We start from the raw sequence: 21,502 nt of genomic DNA, 5'->3' as shown, positions 1-21,502 counted from the left end.
TAAAGCGCATGAACAAAGGATGCATATCAACGTATTTCCTGCAATAGGCTGTTCGGTCTGCATTGGTCAGTGTTTTTAACCTCACAAGCTCTAGCGAATCGATATTGCCTTCGAACAGGCTTTGAAACCCGTACGGACGGCTTGTGACGCAGAGTCTTTGTATTTCTTCACGACCCTGAAGCGTGCGGATTAGGGCCAGTGCTGTTTTGGTATAATGTGGCGCGATTTCGTCGAATCCATCGAACAGCACAATAAGTTTGTTGGCACAATACTTGGCTTTGAAAAGACGCAGCAAAGCCAACGCCTCTGGTGAGACGGAACGGACTTTCTCTGCATCTAGCGTCAATGTTCCATCTGATTCGATTATAGCATCAGCATATACTAACGCTTTCTCCCTTATGCGCTCGATCTCTTCTCGTTTGCTGAAGTTGATATCTTCTGTATTTAACAGCAAATAGATGAAACGAAATAGAATCCGTGTGGCATTCAGCGGACCTCTTGGCGTGTCCTGTGTTCGCATCAAGAGCGCAAAGTCTTGTGCATACTGGATGGCACAAAACCGTACAATCCAAGAATCGGGTTCTGTGGTTTCCAGATCCTTGGCCAGCCATTTTAGATATGTGGTCTTCCCACATCCTGGTGCATCAAGAATAGCTATTACAGTTTTGTTTGGCGCCTTCATAACATCGTGTATTTGAAGCTCTGGCGAATCAAATTCTCGGTACGTTTCTAACCCATACTGCAATAGTCTGGCATCGTTTTGTGAATGGCGGGACATTAACCTGCGCATAATGTACAAGCCCTCCACATCTTTGAAGCAGACATCGTTTAAGCTCGGCTGGCGATTCGCCTTGTCGCACATCTGGACCAGGCGGGCCAGATAGCGCAACTCGTCCTGAGACTCAACCAAACTCCCCAACAACACGTGCGTCCCGTAGAGGCGAACCCTTTCCTGAACCACCTTTTGACCCTCATCCTCCAAGTCGCTGACAAGGAAACGTTCGCTTGGTGTTTCGATGTTGTCGTTTAAAATAATCAACATGCGCTGATGTTTCTGTTCCTCGGCGTGTAGCTCTAGCGCCTCCCAATATACCGGATCAAGCTCTTCACCCTTCGGGCAAACGATGACCAGTACCAGGGAACAGTTTAACTGTCGATACACGTTGCTTATTGTTTTCCTGCCAGCGAGGTATTGTGCCTTGTCCACGATAACGAACTCACTTTCTGGGTCGTTTTGATCGAAAAACAAATCCAATATCCGTTCCGCCTCCATTTCGGTGTGATCGGAAGTGTACAATTTGAACCGCTCGTCACCGTTTAGGAGAAAATCGAGCGAACCGTACAGTTCAGTTGCTGCCAGCTTTTCCTTGTTCAACTGCATCAGCTGTCGCTCGAGCTGCGTGCGTGGCTTTGCGCAGGCTCCCTTCAGATTAAGCAAATCGAGACAGCTGTGTATAGTGCTCCGGTCTAGTTCTGCTGTGTTTAGATGTTTCAGCTTTTCCAACGCGACACAGGTCACATTATAGTTGATGAATCTGCTCGCTACCGTACCGCGCGCCTTCTGCTGCTGCCTCTGGCACAACTCGGTCAGCTGGTCCTCGTTCATCGTGTCGGTCACTAGCACGAGCCGATTGAAGAAATCATTAATCAGCTCATCGCTTACGATCCCATCTGGGAGGGCTGCAAGCTCAACGCTCACGGATTTATCGAGTTTTAGGAAACCTTCGGAGAAATTCATTTGCTTCTGTTTAATTTCTTCCCACACGTCTGTGTTCGCCCCAACCAGCGCTTTATACCACTTTTCAAACTCTGCACGAAAGTTGTCTTTCAGCGTGGTGGATAGATCTTGCCGCCAACGGTAATGTTTTCCGTTTTGCTGCTGCAGAAAGCTGGAAACAATCGCCGAGCGATACTTCTTGAACAATGGATCCTTCAGATTGATTTGCTTTTGTTCAAAAATGTGCTCAGCTAACGCTTTAGCGAGCCGGCTCCCTTCCGAGCATTCTGTGCGAAGCTTCTCCAACAGCAGCTTAAACTTTGGATGTTTTACCATTTCCTTCTGGTTGAACCGCCAAGCGCGTCCATTTATTTGACGGAACGTTTGCTGAATGTGTTCCCATTGGAAGGTGTACTCTTCCATCACCTTCTTGACCTCGTCCGCCAGCTTCGAGTTGGTGCAAATGACAAGCTGTGCCTCCCGAATGCCTAACACTGGTTGCAGCATTTCGAGAAAGCTGGTGAAATATTTCGAAATCAAGAACTGGTCCGACTTGCCCGTCACAAGAGCAGTGCTGTTCACGGTGGCGTCATCGCTCGTTGTATGTTTGGCTTGAATGTAAATGGTGCTGATCGCACCATCTACCGTGACCTGCTCCAGCACAATGTCATCGAATTTGCCCGCCATTCGCCCTTCCGACGCTATGTTGAAGCTTTTCAGCTCCCAACTCCACGAATTCAGCACGAACAGCACTTGCAGCTTGAGCTGGTACAGAATGCCCGGGACAAAGCACTGCAGTCCATGCTTCTTTGTGTCGTCTTCGTGTTCACTTCTTGTACCCGGCACTGTAGGCTTAGCATCAATTTGCAATCTTTTAATTTCATTCAATACATCCATGGCGTCTTCGTTCTTACGCTTTCTGCTGGTGCCCGCTGTTGGACCATTGTCGGGCGTTTTAGGCGCAGATCGTACCGTATCGTGCTCAATTTTGCTCCGTTTGCTAGTGCTCGGTGCCGGTTCATCTTCAGGCGCATAAGCCGGCGTGGATTGCGGCTTACGATGGGTCGCCATTTCGGTCGTTTTGGGTTTCAAATATTCTCTGAAAACAATTGCAATACACGTAAAGAGCTTCAACTGATCACTTTACACTAGATTCGGTAACATTTGATGCGTACCGTACATCGTCACGATCGAATTGAAGGCTTAAACTTAATGGCACTGTTCTTTTGCATGCGCCTTACGGCGCAGCTATGATACTTTCAACTGGAATGTTGGGCGAGACGGACACCACCAACACACTGACATGCGTCCGAAATTTCATGCGTTAACATGGGAAGGGGAGTACGAGATAGCCGTAATCACAGGTTGTGCTGAGAACTATATGAGTGAGGGAGATAGTTAACAATTCGCGTGCCAAACTGAAACCAGTTCTTCTGTGGAGCATAGATTACAGCCCAAGAGAGTGGTGAGAGTCGAACGGTGAGAGTCGAACTCGTCTGATAAGCCCATAAGTTATCGGCTCGATATACCTTATCGTTCTCTTCGTTACCGTACATTTTTCACATTGGTTCGGAATTGTATTCCCCTTTCTCTACGGTTGAATGTTTCACATGGATTGATATGAGCAGTACCATCACACCCATGATGATACTATAGGTTTGTGTTTTAGTGTCACAAATGCTAGAGCACCGGCCGGCTCGTTCGACGTGCATGCATACGTTTATATCTGATAATGTATAATATTTACAAACAATATTTATGAACGGTACGCGTCATCTTTCTACGCGTGTTTTTTGCTACCTCAGATAGACACGGTCCACGGTGCAAGAGTAGGTAACTGTAAGGTAACAGCGTACCAATAAGGAAGACGATCATCCGTACAGTAGAGGTGGTTTCAGACACAGCCCAAACAGATCGGAGTTAAGTGACCAAACTGCAGTACGCAGCCTCCTCAGTGCAGTCAGGGACCAAGCGCATCCATTGAAGTATCGCTTCAAACCTGACGATCACTCTCTTCTTTCTTCTTCTTTGGCTCAACAACCGTTGTCGGTCACGGCCTGCCTTTACCTCTTGTGGGTTTGGCTTTCAGTGACTAATTGATTTCCCCCCATAGCAGGATAGTCAATCCTACGTATGGCGGCACGGTCTATTTGGGGCTTGAACCCATAACGGGCATGTTGTTAAGTCGTACGAGTTGACGACTGTACTACGAGACCGGCCTGACGATCACACCACACATTTAAAGTTCCACTACCATATCATCAGCAAGGTCTCATCATTTCATTCTAATCTTTTCCATGATTTGTAACATACAGATGGGATTGCATTGGCGTACACTTTAAAATCTTTAGCAAACTGTATTCGAACCCCCACCCTCCTTGGGCTGCCTATTCTATGGCCATATGAAGTACCGTCCTCGCTAGCAAGACTTACCGGTATGACTAATTTTGGCATGCTAAAGATCGCTTCTTGAATTCGCCTTTTGCAGCAGATAAACAGCATCAAAGTTCCATGTGGGTCTTTCAAATAGCGCCTAAACAGCTTTCTTATGCCACGGTGCCAGGGATTATTTTTCTTTGCGTTTTATTTTCAAGCAAGGCGTCATCAATGAAAAAAGCAACACGATTTCTGTTTTTTATGTTCATGTTTATTTTAAAACTCTAAAAGTTCTTGTATTTTGCATAATTTTACATAGTTTACTAAAAATCACAATCACTTCAATCAATATTTCTTCTTTAATTAACTTATCTAGCTTGAACAGCAGCAACGAGATGATTGACGGCAACAGTCTTTGAGATTTTGACAAGGGCCACCTCGTACCGATGTCATGCATTAAAAAGCTATAAAGTTCCATCAAGTTCGGTACGCTTTCTTAACAAGCCTTCAAGTTCCATCGTGAACCATATACATCAGGCTAAACAGCTACAAGGTTCCTGAGAGTGCCATGTGCCTGTTAAAAAGCTCCATAGTTCCGCAAAGTACCGTCTATCTCTTAATCAGCCACAAAGTACGACATTGGAATGATTTAACAGCCCCAAATCAGCTATAAAGTACGAGTTGGCTATTTGGGAGCTTTCGCCTATGACTAAACTATTCTAAACTAAAAAGCATTCTCATTCTGCTCAACGATGGGTAAGGAAGCACCTGCGTTCCGCCGGTACGTGGCGAAAGGTGAAACGTCTCATTAGCCAAGCGAAGCGCTACTTTGTGGAACTAGGACGCTTTTTAATGAGCACACGGCCCAATTAGCCTTAAGAAACTCTATTTGATTATTAACAGTTTTTTAAAGCCGTTAAAAATCAAATAGAGTTTCTTAAGAGAATATGACATTTGCCAGCGTAACATCATAACGACGTATTCCGTTACACTCGTTTTTTTTTTATTCGGGTTAATATGACACACAGTGTTTTTCAAATTTTATCTACACCATTTCCAATTTATTCAATATTCGGAAAGTCATTTTTCATTCTTATTTATGTAATAATGCGTATTTATTTTCACACCAAACTATTTTTTTGTTTAACTGTTTGAACTATCTGTTTTCTTTTATTCCTCTATTTGAATCTGCGGTGATAATAAAAAAGAATTAAAAAAAAATCATATTTTTAAATAATACATGTGAAGAGTTTAATAAAGGGTATGCAATATTTGCAAATGAGCAAAATCTTCATAAAAATATATATTTTCTTGGGCAAAATAATATGCTCTTGATGACGATAATTTTTGAGACATACTGTACATGGTCACGTACATGGCGCCTCCATTTCTTATGTCAAAAAGTTCGCCAAGCTTCGTGTGTGTAGCTTGTGTGTAGATTAGTGGTGGGAGCTCGGAATCGGACCTACCTGATTCCGATTCCGTGTTCGGAATCAATTCCGGAGCCGATTCCGATGCTGGAATGCTTGCTGGCGATGCCGAAACTGACTCCGTTTGGTAGCCGATTCTAATTTATGAGCCATTTCCGATTCGAGAGCCGACTTCGATTTCGAAACCGATTCCGGAGTCGATTCCGGAGTCGATTCCGGAACCGACTTCGATTCCGGAACCGACTCCGATTCCGGAACCGATTCCGGAGTCGATTCCGGAACCGATTCCTATTCCGGAGCCGATTCCGAAGTTGATTCCGGTACCGATTCCTATTCCGGAGCCGATTCCGGAGTCGATTCCGGAACCGATTCCGGAATCATCTCTGGAGCCGATTCCGGAGTCGATTCCGATTCCGGAGCCGATTCCGGAATCGATTCCGGAAACTGATTCCGGACCTACTATCCGGAATCGATTCCAGAAAACTGCGGAGCTAGCCGGAATCGATTCCGACAAAAACTTCATTTTTCCCATCACTAGTGTAGATGGCAACAAAACCAAGCGTCTGCGATAATTTCTATCAGCTATTGTTTAATTTGTGTATCATCGTGCTTTTACAACAGGTCAGGATAAAAAATGAAAGCTTCATTGCTTCACTGCTTTGCTCAATAGATAGCGTATTATAAATCATCATTATATTGCTGTCCTTTTCTTGCAATGTGTTTCGACAAACCTCATCTAATCACGACCTATTTTTTGCGTTGCACTGTACCGATTCTGTCTGTTGATTGGGCAGCGTGCGCCCACCTGTGTATTGCGTTCGCTTGGTCACTGGGTTTACATTAGCCAGTCGGCGTGCCGATTTCTTCGCTACCTTTGATTTGTTGTGAACCGTCGCATACGCCATTCTTCCCGCAAGCACTCACAGCGAGCAGACGTGTCTTTCTCGCTTTCCCGGTGTCGTCGACCCTTTCGGCTAGAATTGGTCTTGTTTTCCTCAGGTAAGCACACCGCTGGGATTTTGCATTCTAGGATTTTTAGGATGAAGGAAACTAACCGGCCATTCGAGTAAACTTCGTGCGAAGAAAAGATGCGTCATCGAACGAGAGGATACACAATCCCTCACCTGCAGCAAGCGGTGTGCAAAAGTACGGTGCGCGTGTACGTGAATGTGTGTGTGTGTGAGAGCAAGCAGTGCGTTCATGCGTTCTTTTTGTTAGCCGAAAAAGGTGCTACAAATGTAACGTTTGCAGGCTTTTTCTATCGCCAATCAGTCACTTTGCTAGTGTGTGTGTGTGTGGGTGAGTGTGCCATGTACGTTTGTGTAATTTTCGCTAGTATGTTTGGCAAATGTGCAATTGTTCTCTTGGGCGGTGTGTGGTGAAGAGGAGAAGGAAGCGATATCGAAGGTTCGGTCTTCTTCTTTTCTCTCATTCACATATCTTCCCTACGCCCTCTCTCGCTCCCGTGTTGCCTATGTGCCGCGGTGGGCTGCAGAGAAAATGCAACGTTGCACAGTGGAAATGTTTTTTCCGATCATACAGATTGTCGGGGTTTTTTTTTCTTTTCAAAGTTTATTCCCTATGTGGCGATGAACGCATCTCCCGCAGAGTGGCATCACACATCGAAGGCGGCGTTTCTTTTACCTCACATTGCATCTGTGTGTGTGTGTGTGTGTGTGTGTGTGTGTGTGTGTGTGTGTGTGTGTGTGTGTGTGTGTGTGTGTGTGTGTGTGTGTGTGTGTGTGTGTGTGGAAGTGTATGGGTACGGTCGCTAACACCGGCACACCGATGACGGTTTTTCGCCCGTAGGGCACACACCCATTTTGAATCGGTATGAGCGTGTACGTCTGTGTGTGTCTGCGCGCTAGAAGTACAGATCAAGCACATACACCGTAGAAGCAAAACGTTGCCCGAGCCGGGGTTTAATGAGCGAGAACGTGTAGCCGTGTCTGTTTTCCCTTAGTTGGAAAGAGGAAGAGCTATCTGTATGTTGGTCTCACTCTATTTTTCGTTGGACTGGAAAGGCTGCTTAAAATTATCTGAATACTTTTTAACCATCACCACACACATACACGCGTACGTTCGCTTTACCAGTCCCCTTCAAGTGAAGAGCAACGACCACCAAATGGAAATGGGAGAAAGAAGAAAACCGCACTAGAAGTAAGAGAAATGTAAAGGGTAGAGGGAGAGGAGAGTGGTGCGATGGAAGAAGCAACTTTCCGGTTCCGGTTCACCCCGTACCAGGTCTGTTTTCCTCTTCTTCATCAAGATAAAAAGCTCTTCTACATGTGGCGTTCGTTTTCGCTGTTGAGTGGAAAACTGGACGTACCGGCGTTTTCCGATTTTCGCCCGCTTGCTCGCTGGGAGCGCAGCATTTTTCCGCTACGTTGGTAGTTCAGCTTGACTGTGTAGTGGTGCGGATGGTGGTGATTCTATGTGTATGAGTGTGCCGGCTTGTTCATGCAAAGCTCGTCCCCCTCACACACACACTCGCATGCACACATTTGGCAGGGCGAGTTGTTCTCTCTTTCGCACGCGCCCCTACACTGCTTGATGGTTGCTAAGACCACAGTAGTGCTGTCTTTGTCACCCGTTCAGCGGGGATATCACGTACGCGCGGTTTCGCTGAACGAAACGGCACACTCACACACACAAGCACCACATTAGCAATAGCGGGAGGTAAAACGCTGCTCACTGTGGAAGGCGCCGTTCAGAGTGTACTTTTCTTTCACGGACGGTAGTTGTGTGTAGACAGCAAGTAGCGCCAGCGAGTTGAAGTAGTGCTTTTGGCCATAGTTTGACAGCCGATGTAAGTGTTGGAGAACACTGTGGGACCGTTGTTACTCCCGGCATCTTTCAGCTTTTTTTCTTTCGTCACCACATTTTGCATTTTGCCCCCTTTGTACATGGTACAGTAATTGTTTAACGTTTTCTTCTACTCCACAGTTTTAGCGACCGACCCCGTACACGTAGTTCTGTGTGTGTGCGCGTGCGTTTTTGCAAGTGCCGTGTGGTGTGTACCTTTTGTTGTGTGTCAGCAGTGACGACACACGGCATTGTTTTGGAGCAGAGGGAAGTCACACCTTTTCTGAAACGGAGCTAAACCTAGCCTGTGTGTGTATTGTTTGTGTGCGGAAAAGGCCGAGTGACGTCCAGTGTGCGTGTGTGAAAGAAAACTCCACCAGCGAGAGAAGCAGAAGAGAGAACCGGCAAAGCAAACTTCTTCCCAATTGAATAGCCGCAGAAACGTGTTAAAATGGTGAGTAGACGGGGAATGCGAGTGTGTGTTGGAGTTCGAGTGAAATTAGGAAATTTGCGGTCAATGCAAGAAAGTTAAACGAACGGTCTCCAAACGTGGACAAAAACACTTTCAACGAAACGAGGTTGTGTGAGAGAAGTGAATGAAGTTAATTTTTAAAACGATCCCTTCCAGATCAACGATGAAGCATATTTTTTTTATTCTTCGGACGGAAACTGTACATTCAAACACCCAAATAGGAGCCAGTGTGTGCGCGTGCGTGCGCTCGTACGTGTGTGTGTGTGTATGTGTATGTATGGAAGAAGTGGCTCATCATGCACCGAGCTTTCCATTGCCTGCTACGACTACGACTACTATTACACAAGCGAAACACATACACACAGGGCTGTAGTAGTATTTCGAGCTGAAAGTGCGTCAGAGCGAAACAGCCGGCATTTCATGTCATCATTGGATACCGAGAGGAAGTGAGTGAGAAAGAGAACGAGAACGGAAACCCGGCATTTTTAGCTCCCCTGCTGCTCTCCGTCTCTTCCTCGTTTCTCTCATTCAATTTCTTGGCCATCAAAAGCGTTTAAAATCGCGTCAATGATCGCCGAAAACTTCACCAAATTCAGTGCAAAAAAAGCTTCACCATCGCTTGAAATAAACACACACATACACACACTGAGACATTTGAGGAGAATATTTGCGACTGTCAGTTGTGCACTTCATTCGTGAAATGTCAAGACCGGAAAGAAGTGACGGACATGTTTTTTTCTTTCTTTCTGATTCGTCAGTGTGTACGAGTGGTGTATGTGTATTGGGTGAAAATGCAATGTAGCGCGCAATGAGCAATGAGGGATGGAGTGAGAAGAGAGATAGAGAGAGGGCATCGATTTACCTTATAAGGTAATGACTGTTTCAATGGAAAAAGAAAAGGAGAGAGGGGGTACGAGAGAGATATCTCGCTCGATGACGATGGAGAATCAATTCGTCGATAAAAAATATTTGATAAGGAATTTCTGATTGTTTTGATGAGAATTGGTTCCCTGCTTTTTTTGGTGCGAATTTTGGAAGTTCGTTTCCACCTGTTTTTCCTTAAATGGGAATAAGGCAGGGCAAGGCGATGAGAAATTCACTGGAAATATGCGAATGATTAACGGGTGTGAATGGCATTCAAAATCACCGTCCTTTTCTCTCGCTCACTATGACACCGGGTGTGCGCACACACCCTCGCTCGAGTCACACATACAGCAGCAACGGTTGGTGAAATACAGAGCCAAATTACCATATATGGTCAAAGTTGTCAGCAGCAGCGACGACGGTGTGTGCACGCGGCGGCAAGCAAAGTTGGCTGTGTGTGTGTGTGTGCGAGTGTACCGCTGAGTGAAAGAGAGAGAGACAGATAAATGATACGCAACCGTCACGATATCATCTCACGGAGCATGAAAGTCTGTATGTGTGGGGAAGAGAGGGGGATAATGATATGATAAGGCGTTGGTTGAAGGGATAGGCCGTATATATGTGTGTGTGTGTTTGTGTGCAGTATGGTGTGTTGCGTGAGTCATCGCCCATGGCAATGATTATTGCCGAGATTGTTCCAGGTGTGAGAATGAGATGGAGAAACGAGAAACGGAACACCGCTACGCTCACCAATACACTTGTGCACACAAGACAAGATAAAAAAAGAGAGAGAGATAGAAAGACCGGTACACACAACTACTTTGATGTATAAGTGTGTTGGTGTGCATTTCATGAGCCGGGTAATGCCTTTTTCTGCTCGTCGTCGCCCTTCTTTTTGCTTTTCTCCTCCAACACATACACCAAGAGCACGCGCGCAATGAAGCGCGTTGCGCTGTGCGATAAAGTGCATCTGTGTTGTTCACTCTGCCGTTTGGTGTATGTGTGTATGATGAGTGTGTCATACTGATAAACGCCGCTCCTCACAGATCTCCGCGTGTGTGCGACGAGGTGTTTCCAGTTTCCACTACCAAAGAAGGGCCGGTTCGGTTGATTGTGTGCGAGGCGCTGTGTGGAGCACACAGGCGCATCGCAAGGCGTCACTTTGTTGTTTTTTTTACGCTGAGTTGTGAGCGTTTAGCTTTTTCTTCGGTGTTTTTTATTTGCGCAACTTGGTCGTCGGTCAAGATGAGTCAACCTGCTTTGGGTGAGCGGGTGTAAGGCAAGGCGTAGAGGGAAACAACCTCCACACCAACTTGTCCAAATGATGACTCCGTTTTGCCAACTATCAACACGAATAAAACAAACGCGTTTGGCAAGAGATAACGGTACCCGCGCGAGGGGGTATACGCGGGGCGTAACGCCCAAGACGGTTCAATGAGAATTCAGTTTTTCAATCATGTTTTTTGGTTAATTACTCCCCGCTAGAAAAGGGTGGAAATGGGCGATGTGTCGTCGGTCCCACTCTCTTGGTGCGACGACATGCCTAATAATATTGAAAGATGATGCCGTTGTGTGGGGCGGAAAATTGCACACGTTACCACTGACACACACCACTGCACAGGAGCAACAGCAGCTGGGTAAGTGGATCAGTAGATGCGTGACCACCACCTTATCCCACACTCTTTCCACATTCTCTCCCCGTTCCTTTCCCACACCCTGTGGCATCGCATGATCATCCGATGGATGGGAAAAATGTGTCACAAGTTGCTGATTTTTCCTCGCTAATGTAAGTACGACGAGGGAAATGCTCCATAGACACACGCACACCTGTTGGAAATGGATGGCAAATATTGAGAGGTATGAAAAGGAGACAAAGGTATATTTGGGTGCTTGTGGAAGTAAGAACTGAAGAAAGCGTCCAGTTTAATAAGCAATAACAATACGACTCCGAAAAATATGGATCCACAAGTTCTTTCAGGAGAGTAGGAGTCGTCCGGAGTTGTCCAGAGTCGTCCAGAATAATCTAGAATCATCTGGAGTCTAAGTCGGAGTCATTCGAAGTAATCCAGAGGCGTTTCCAGGCGACTCCGGACGGCTCCAGATCATTACGAACGACTCGGGATAATACTGGGCGGACCTACCTTCCGGCTTCGGTTCAGAAATTAACGGAGTCACATCGTAGACGGCTCCGGATGTTTGCCAACTTTACCCATCACTAGTCTAGATATTGAATTTTTAGGCATTTTGCTACCTTTTCAACAAATCCATGTTTCTACAGCAAACAGAATTCTTGTTGATTTATATTGATGAACAGATCTCTAGCCTAGCAAATCATCCCGGAGGATCTCTCCTATGATCATTCCTTTAGTAGCGCGGTATGACTTAATGATTCTTCTCCTTCCTCAAGTTAGCTGATGTCTCAACCCCGTTGTAGACGATGCCAAATAGTCTCCAACGACTTAATAGGGTGATGTCGCGAATGCATTTGATTCACTATCAACTGAAATGTATGTGTAGTCTTCAAGAAGGATGGGGCTGAGTGCACCATCACCCGGATCATCGGTGGAGGAACAAACAAATGTCACATAATGATAGGCACGGGGGTATACTGACCACTATACTATCGAGGAACTGTAATGTCATATAATGAGTTTGCATTTGTTGTGCACTTAAAACACACTCAGTATCGTTTTGGTTTCCGGTCGAAGTTGGATTTACGCGGCGACCCATGGGCCACGATGTGTATATCGTGATAAGATACGACGCCACGACACGATGAAGATACCGATTTAGAGTTAAATGATTACGTGGAAGCCTTTGTTGGTCTAACGTCAGACGTCAAATGTGCAATCGCAAGAGCAAACAGCAACAAAGCATGAAGAGTCCAATTTCGCCATTAAACAAAAATGCGTCGTTTTTAACATTCCTTTCACCCCCATTCCAAGCATAGTTTTCGTTACAAGAGAAAAAGGAGATCATCTGTGTTGTGACGGTCAGCAAAATGTGACCGCGAGTATTGTGGGCATTATGGTTTTCATAGCATCAAACGCGTGTGTCTCTCGCCACTAACGCCGGTAGGGAAGGAGGAGGGTCTCATGATGAATAATTGACCGAATGTTGACTGATAGCACGTGCACGCAACAATAATCAACATGCGAAGGCGAAACATCTTCACGCCACACGACGAACCCCCAGACGCCCTGTAGTAATGTGGTGGTGGTGGTGTGTTGTCGTGTTCCCCAAACAACATACTTGAGCTGTTGAATCATCATCATCAGTATGCTTTGCCACTTGGCTCTGTTATCTTTTGAAAAGGTCTGGTTTTTTGGTTGCTGATGTTGTCGGCAGCTATTATTGAAACTTTCTTTGGCATGTTTCGGTGTGCGGCTTCTGTTTTCTGTTCTTATCTGGTCTGCTACTTTGCTACTCTTTCTTGTGTTTCATTGGCCTGTTGGTTTTTAAGAAGTGTGCGGTGGTAAGCCAGACAGAAGAGAGCGAATTTGCATTTACTGTCGTCTCCACTCGTATTCGTTTTCATTTGGCCATGTGTGTCGGCTAGCTGCTCCCCCCCAGTGCAATCGAACGAACAATTACTGTCGGACAGACTTCCGGTAGCTGCTGCTTCCTCTTCCCAACAAGGAACCGGTAAATGTCATTCTCCGCTATCTCTCGCTGTCATTCTTCCTCAAATGGTTGGTCTGGTGGTGTGTTCTCTTTGTCTCTTATGTTGGCTCTTTGGTTCTTTGTGGAAAGTCAAACACAATGTACGCAAAAGAGATGAAACACGAAGACACAGAAAGAATGAAAGCAGCGCTAAGGACAAAACCCTTGTCTTGTGCAGAAATATGTTCCTGACGGGGAGAATAGTTCTTTCTCTATTTTTTAATGTGATACAAAGACGACACCCTTCGGAAGGTGCTTCGGTGTTGTTTTTGTGGGAGGCACACAGCGATTGATAAAGGTCACTATCACCGCCGCCACGTTCACACAAACACAAACATGGGAGAGAGGATTTACACTAGAAACGTTTAAGAGAGAGAGAAAGATCCTTGTTCATTGTTCCACACAACAACATCCGGTCATTGACCTCCCCAATTCTCTCGCTCTCTTTCGATTGGAATACTTTCGATTTTGCGAAGAGAATTTAATCGCTTTTTTCTTATTTTTGGAGAAAAAACGGATACTTAACATCATCATTTCGTCCTTGGAAGAGATAAAAGAAACTGCCTTCGCGGTGGTTGCGCGCATGTTCATAGATTTGAAAGAGAATTTTCGAATAAATGTAAATGTTTTTAATAGTACTAGGATTAAGTCTTCCACAGTATTTTTAAAACGCATTTTCCTTTCAATTTAATTTCAAGTTCTTATTCTGTTTTGGCAGAGTTTAGTATTAACACGTTTATTTCCGTGTCTTCCTGTTGCTTTCCTTCCTATATTTGTGCAATGCAATCGTTTTTGGATGCACTGTCGATCACGAACCTTGACGGGCACGCATATACTTATGACCAACAAGGAAAAAGGATGTTACAAACGTGTCCAGCTTGACGGTGTTGTTGTTAACATGACACACGAAGGCAATAAAAATAGGAGAAAACACGCAACCAGCACCAACTTCATCAACCCGCCCAGTCCTCCCAGCAAGAGTGGTGTCGTCCTTCGTGCGTTAATTTTGCAACCTCTCGTCCTCGTCCTCATTCCCCGCCCCCCTATATTGATTGGTCCGGAACACAACGACGACGATGGGAAAGGTGCATCACACTAAAATGTATGCCACAACCTTGAAGTGTAAGCAACATTCACTGGTGACCGCTGCTTGTGGTGCTGGTTTCTTTCCCCTGGTGGCATTCACGCGAAACCCGCGAACCTACGATCCATTTATGACGCGATGATCAGAAGTTGCTTGTGTGCGTGTGTGTGTGTGTTTGCGTGCAAGACAACAACAGTCTCTCGATCGTCTGATTTCGTGGGTTTCGCTTCATCTGTGGTTTGTATGTGTGGCTGTCTGTGTCCATCCAAAGCTCTCACGGTCACGGTTCGAACGATATTGCATGAGTCAGCGCACACATTGACGGAAAGGCCGGGTTAGTGAGGCCCAGCACAGCCGCCACCCTCAGACCCCCAACAGACGACGAGACAGACACGTGTTGTTTCATCATACTGTTGTAAAAATCGGCTATGATTTGTATGATCGAAATGTGATCGTAACACAACGAACATTTGTGTATAAATCTGTTGCTAACAATAAATGTCTCAATTTGGCGAAATAGCGTCACCTACACACGCGGGAAGGAGTGTGGTGCTCCCTTACTCTATTGCACTTTCGATGTGCCCTTATATGGTCAATCGAAAGGAAGGAAGGGGCGCTTACCTGGTGGAGCTATGTGTGGCTTTCGACCTGTTCGTATCTCTCTGTCTCTCTCTCTCTCTCTCTCTCTCTCTGTACGGTTGTGTTGTACACATTAGACCACAACAATCATAAACCGGCATTAAGAGTGGGGGACATGTGTGTCTGTCTGTTTGCTTGGGAGGATGTTTTTGGTTGTGGATTGATTCCTTCCTGTTGATGGTAGTCGTCGATCGGATCGGCCGGGCCTGTACGTGAAACAAACCATTTTTGGTGATCCAGTGTTGTTGTACCGAGCGTATGCGTGCTGCTTGTTTAAGCAAGCGAAGGACGACCTTTTGCCACCCCAAACCCCATCCACGTTTGCCATTTTTCTGTGTTGAAGGACGACAATAATAAGTAAATTAATAATTTATCCATATATTTTTGTTTCTTTTGTGCTTGGTTTGGATTTTTATTTGGTTTTTTTTTCTCCAATGCCTTGCTAAGCTAATTGTTGGCAATTAAAATGAATCAATTTAGTGACTCATTTCCAACTACTTTTATGTACCTGGGACGTAGTCTGTGATTGCCCCGGAGGAGATTAGTAATCTGTTGGGTTGTGAGTAATCGATGTGATTTTTAGATTGGGAACGAATTCGTTTTCAAGAGACCTTCGGGTGCTGTTGATTACTCATCCCCTAATAACCACCTTTTTATAGACGGTTTGAGTAGATTACCGTTTAGGTGTGATTTGTCATTACACAGCTTGTTAACATCATCAGAAAGTATGTAATTTTAGGTCATTACGATGATGTTCTCACTGCCTCTATAAGACATTACACAGTACTCTAGACTCTTGCAGAGATTAAGTCACTAGAATTAAATTCCAATTCCCCCATGTCTAACTGATAGCAAGTCGGAGCAGGTTTGCGCTCTCTTTCGTATCATATCTTAGCTATAGATACAAACAAATCAAGAATACAGAACCAGTTCTTCTCTTAAAGGTTATATTCGCAGACTCTCTAGCGTCGGTAATTTAATTCTTTCCCCTTGGGCAAGTTTAGCCACAGATATAGTCTAATGTCTTCATGAATGGATCGAGAAAATTGCTCTAAAACTTGTTCGACTCGTTTAATATCTATCTGCCTACCTCAACACACATGACTCTGTAGCAGGAAATCATTATTTAGCCCTTACATATTATCAAGAGAATTGGAGCAGAAGTGTACTCCTGTATCTTGGCTGTCCTCTTGAAGTATTTGACTTCTCTCCTGGACACAACTGACATTTTTTTCTGATATATTCCTTATCAATGTATTCCACTTTTCGAACGCGAAGTACTTAACATAGGTTATGTCTATGTTGATGCCCATTTTGCAACATTGCTTTCTCACCGTAGTTTCTCTTCAACCATTACATTTTGCGCTTTCTGCAGAGTTTGTAGGTCACCGATAAAGAACACGTTCGTCACGTACTTCAGAAGTTGTGCAAAAATGTGACCACCTCCTTTACAGAGCGCGAATAAGTGTGGTCATGATGATGATGGCACTCTAAAGGAAAACATCAGCAAGAGAACGCAAAAACATTCCAGTTGTCCATGAAGTAAAAGTGGGTACAATTGAATTTTTCGTTTTTCATTGGTTTGTAACTCCCGGAGTTGGTCTGCAAACTAAATGCGAAACAAGCGGAAACGAGTAATACCTCCTCTTCCACGTACCCACTCTGTTGTCACACGTCGCTGCCATCCTGGGACGCTTTTTAGAAACACAGAATGTGCTGTACGGCGTCGCGCGCACACGGGAAGTCCTACATGGTTTTTCCAAAAATAAGTTTTAAATTTAGAGCAGATCGTGTCTATGCGCAGTGCGCGGCTGCTGCCGTGAGACTCTTGGCTCGCGGGGTTCGAAGTGTTCGAAGGTTTTTCGGGATGGCAAAGACCTCTGCCGCCGCTGCGTGCGTGTGTGAGGTTGCGCTGAAGCGCGCGCGTACGTACACCCGTTAGAAGCGTCGTTCTAGGAAAACGCGCTCTGGTGTGGTACGGGCCAATAGAGAACGCGTGTGCGTAACACGATCTCTAATATACGGTACACCGATTCCTATCGATATATGTGTTGTCTTTTTGGAGACTGAGTCGAGCGAAGAAAGGTGAACGTGTTTTTTCGTCTACATTTAGAACAACAGGCGTTGCCGGCATTTTTCCGTTGCTTTTCATTCGTTTACTTGCGTGGAGAGATATGGCGGGTTCTATCAAGTGGAACGCCGGGGGGAACGTGTGTGTCAGGTGCAGAACACGCTTTGGAAAATATATATTTTCGTGTTGTAAGACGAAATGTACAATGTCTTTCGGAGTTTGTATTTCGTGGTTGAGTTCCACGTGTTGAGTCTATATCTATGTTTGAGTATATGTCAGTATGAGAATTTTCGGTAGTAATTTCATTTTGTCTGGCCGTAATGTTCCGGTGCGCTCCTCCATGCTTCCGGGAGGCAAAAGCACGTGTGTTGAGAACTTTTCTGTTCAATAGCATAAATTTGTTTCTTCTTCTCTCTTCTCTTCTGTTAAAGAGAAAGAAAACGTACGACAGGAAGGCACTACTCTCTCTTCCGTCTAGAAAAAAACTTCTTTTAGTGCAAGCTAAAGATTCCTTCGGTGTGTTACCAACACCCCATTTTCGCACACAGAGAAAAACAGTCCGGCTAACATTATTTCCGCTATCAGCGCGCAGAGCAGCAGCAGAAGTACAGTGAAGCAAAAGCGCAAAGTAGCAGCAGCAGCACCACGCATGAGATGTTCCCGAAATGACGAAGAGACGACCGCGCTTGGGTTGGGTTGGGCTGTGTGTGTGTGTGTGTGTGTGTTGTTGGGAAGATGGCGCTTATTTTTAACTTCAACCGACCGGCACGTCAGAGTGCGCATGTGTGTGCTCTCCCTCTCGGTCGAGGAGCCTCTATCCCGTGCTCTGGTACCACCACAACCATTCCTTCTTTTTCTGCCTCTGCTCTGCCCATTCCCACTTGGCTGTCTATTTCACGTTGTTATCATCATGTATCATCATCATTCCCGTCATTGGATTTTAAGGGGCTGAGGAGGGAGGAGAGCGAACAGATCACGCGTGTCGCTTTTCCTTCTTTTCCCGAACCCTCCTGAGGGGTGTGTTTTCCACTGAAGAAAAGTTTTGGAGAAGATCGTTGATTTCTCTCGTTCCACGTGTTCTATGTATGATTTTAGATGTATTTTACTTTTTGCTTAAGTTTAAGACATACTAAATGATATTAGATATTAAAAAAACGCTTATTTGCAATTTTAACTAATGTTGGCCTTTCCTTTTCATTTTTCACTCTCTTGCTGTGTAGGCTTCCGGAGTAACTGTATCGGACGTGTGCAAGACCACCTACGAGGAAATTAAGAAAGATAAGAAGCACCGCTACGTGATCTTCTACATTCGCGACGAGAAACAGATCGATGTTGAGGTGATCGGCGACCGTAACGCGGAATACGACAGCTTCCTGGAGGACATACAGAAAGGCGGCCCCGGTGAATGCCGGTAAGTGGTGTGGCCCTGTCAAGCAAGGAAGAGGAGGAGGAGGAGGAGGGACCAGTGTGTGTTGTTGTTCAGGAATTTTAAGGTACATTTGTCTCTTCTTTTCCAGATATGGACTGTTTGACTTTGAATACATGCACCAGTGTCAGGGAACGTCAGAGAGCTCGAAGAAGCAGAAGCTGTTCCTGATGTCCTGGTGCCCAGACACTGCCAAGGTAAGGATCGGACACTTTCTTTTGTTTTTCGAACAGCTTTCCGGTTTGCATATTCTCTAATACATTTCATCAACTCTCTCTCTTTCGTTTTCATGCACGCGGCGCGCAGGTCAAGAAGAAGATGTTGTACTCGAGCTCGTTCGACGCACTGAAGAAGTCGCTCGTCGGCGTCCAGAAATACATTCAGGCTACTGACCTTTCCGAGGCCTCGCGGGAAGCGGTCGAGGAGAAGCTGCGCGCCACTGATCGTCAGTAAGAGTAGAGAGAGTGAGGAAGATAGGGAGTGTGAGAGGGAGAGGGAACAACAATAACAACACTACACAAACACAGTAGACAGGTTACTACTTAAGGAAGAGACGCGCACACCACACCACAGCGAAAAAGGAGGAGACGAAAAGCAGATGAAGGGCATATTATATACACTTACACAAACGACAACAACAACACCAGCACCACCACCACCATCATACATCAAAATCTTGCATAAGGAAGAAGGAGATAAAGGAAAGGAAAAAGAAGAAGAAGAAGAAGACGAAGCAGCAGTATGTACTAAGACAGTTTGTGAAAGTAGGAAAAGGTGAAATGATTATGCAACGACAAGCAGCGCGCGTGGTTAAGAATAAAAAGAGAAATTACTGAAATCAACAGAACAAACCCTCAGCACTCTTCATTTATATATTCAACGTATAACCATTAACCGAATAAACAACAAACCCACTTACACACACACCCTTTGTTGTACTCTATCGAACGAAGTGTGTGTGTGTCTGTGAAGACTTCCACTCTATTACTATCTGGGGAAAGTATATCCTGCTGGAGAACAAGTGTGGAACAGTACACTAATAATCACATCATGAGAGTTTACTGAAAGAAGCCACAGGAAGGGCGAGTGGTGTAATGGGTACTGTATGCTTAGTAAAGAAAGAAAGATGAAAGTTTATGCTTTTTGGCGAAAGTGTAATCATGGACATCAAGAAGTATGAATGTAACGATCATGCTAGAATAAAAACAAACATCATTTTGCAAGATCATTATCGATCGATCGCGATACATTCGCTACGAAGAAGAGAAACTCGCGCGCAATCAGTAGTAGTCAAATCACACTAACACCACAAGCAGTCTATGGCCCATAATGCACAGAAAAGGTGGTAGCGAAAAAAAGAGAGGAGGAGATGGAAGAAAAGTGGGGGGATGATGAAGTGAAAAGGAAGGTGGAGCGCAAAAGCGCGGACGAATAATGTATGCGTCACAGAAATAAAGTAAGCGAAGACGACAAAATGATGGAAAACAGATGCAAGAAATTCGAAGTTTTTCTTTTTTGAAGAATAAACGACAGCAGTGAGTGTGTGCCACCTGAGTGCGTGTAGTTACAAATGATGACAGACAGCAAGGCCGTCAAACTCGTACGATTTAACAACACGTGTGCATGGGCTCATTTATTTTGACTCCTCATGGACTGAAATCCCTATATGATGTGGAACTGTCTTTCTCGTTATGGGTATATCAATCCCATTGTGGTTAAGGTAGGCCTAGATCGTCTACAGTTGTTTCGCTTAAAAAGGACAGAGGCAGGCCTAAGTCCACTGCACCTATGGTGAACTGGACTTGTCGACGCCTTCTAGACACCGTACCTCATCGCAAAATGCTGGCAGTATGAATACCATTCGTTCAGATAGGATATCATTCATATCACTCTAAAGGGGTGACAGTCTAACTACGGATCCTGATCGCTCCAGTGAGAGCTGAACAAAGTTTTCGAATAGCTCGAAAAGCTTGAGGTCGAATCTCGTTTCTTCCTCCTGACAAGCATTCTTAAGGGAAGGAGCGACAACTCATCTGTAACTAATTTGGTAATTTGAACCCAATTCATTCATTCATTCATATTCATATTTATTTGTCTACCTTTTGGTTACACAAATGCTTAAATAATACTTATTACCTATGTTCCTAACCTAACAAAAATTAACACAAATTATCAAAAATTGCGAGCAATTGGATATTGTGTATATTTTGAAGGAAGATAAAACTTTCAATCGACATGACATCTGTCATCTCAAGAATTTGTTAAAATATCATGGCGTTGGATGCAGGTATTGGACATTTTTAATATCACAAGTTATACTCGTTAGTTATTTCGTTACTTGAAACCTTTAGAATAGTTGAATTTTATCGAAAGTATGGATTGTTTCTTAAAATGTATGTACGGTTTTGTATTTCAATGTAAGTATATTCCAAAATCATTATGTTTTGTTGTTAAAAAACATGCTAAAACATGTGGACATATTCTCTCAAATAACGCAGTGTATTTTCTGAAGATCATCTGACGACATATCCAAACTTAAAAACGATATGAGCTCAATGAATTATTGTGAATCGTTGTCCATTTTATACATTTTCTTATATTTTTTTGAGGACATTTTTCTTTTGCTGTGCTAAGTAACATAAATTATAATAAATTATCCATAGCCTGTTGTAGCTTCTTGACAAAAATTAAAAAAATTACAATACTTATGAACGAATTTACCGATTATTTGTGTACTGTTTTGACATTAAACCATACCAATAGTTTCATCGTTTTTAGGACCTATGCTCCCTTGCAAACGCTTGGAAGCTGCAGTAGAGTTCGCTTACACTCTAAAGTCACCTGGAAGCTGTATTGGAAGCTACTTGCGCCTACAGGTCAATTGAACCTAATTTTTGTTCCTTGGGAATATCGCTTGCCTGAAGCGGATAATCCTTTGCTCTCTTTCTATCTTTC

General features: G+C 44.5%; 1 protein-coding gene across 2 annotated transcripts; it reads left to right on the top strand.

Annotated features, from left to right (window-relative positions):
• Positions 1 to 6,390: 6,390 nt before the first annotated feature.
• Positions 6,391 to 20,041, top strand: LOC120902449 (cofilin/actin-depolymerizing factor homolog). 2 transcript variants are annotated; one of them, XM_040311195.1, is made up of 5 exons: positions 6,391 to 6,522; positions 8,470 to 8,782; positions 18,342 to 18,532; positions 18,639 to 18,744; positions 18,854 to 20,041. In XM_040311195.1, the coding sequence occupies exons 2-5, from the start codon at positions 8,780 to 8,782 to the stop codon at positions 18,998 to 19,000; spliced, it is 447 nt and encodes a 148-aa protein (XP_040167129.1). In that variant the 5' UTR covers positions 6,391 to 6,522; positions 8,470 to 8,779; the 3' UTR covers positions 19,001 to 20,041. The 2 variants fall into 2 exon arrangements, with proteins under 2 accessions (XP_040167129.1, XP_040167130.1); XM_040311196.1 differs by lacking the exon at positions 6,391 to 6,522 and adding an exon at positions 8,197 to 8,332.
• The last annotated feature ends 1,461 nt before the right edge of the window (positions 20,042 to 21,502 follow it).

This window comes from Anopheles arabiensis, chromosome 3, assembly GCF_016920715.1.
Source record: "Anopheles arabiensis isolate DONGOLA chromosome 3, AaraD3, whole genome shotgun sequence".
Classification (NCBI taxonomy): Eukaryota; Metazoa; Arthropoda; class Insecta; order Diptera; family Culicidae; genus Anopheles; species Anopheles arabiensis.
The sequence above is the reverse complement of the archived record's forward strand: the minus strand, read 5'-3'. Positions and strand labels throughout refer to the sequence as shown.

Excerpts from the sequence above, each read along its gene's own strand:
- LOC120902449 (XM_040311195.1), top strand. Across the intron at positions 18,533-18,638 it reads GGCGGCCCCGGTGAATGCCG|ATATGGACTGTTTGACTTTG; the intron begins GTAAGTGGTGTG and ends CTTCTTTTCCAG. Across the intron at positions 18,745-18,853 it reads GGTGCCCAGACACTGCCAAG|GTCAAGAAGAAGATGTTGTA; the intron begins GTAAGGATCGGA and ends CGCGGCGCGCAG.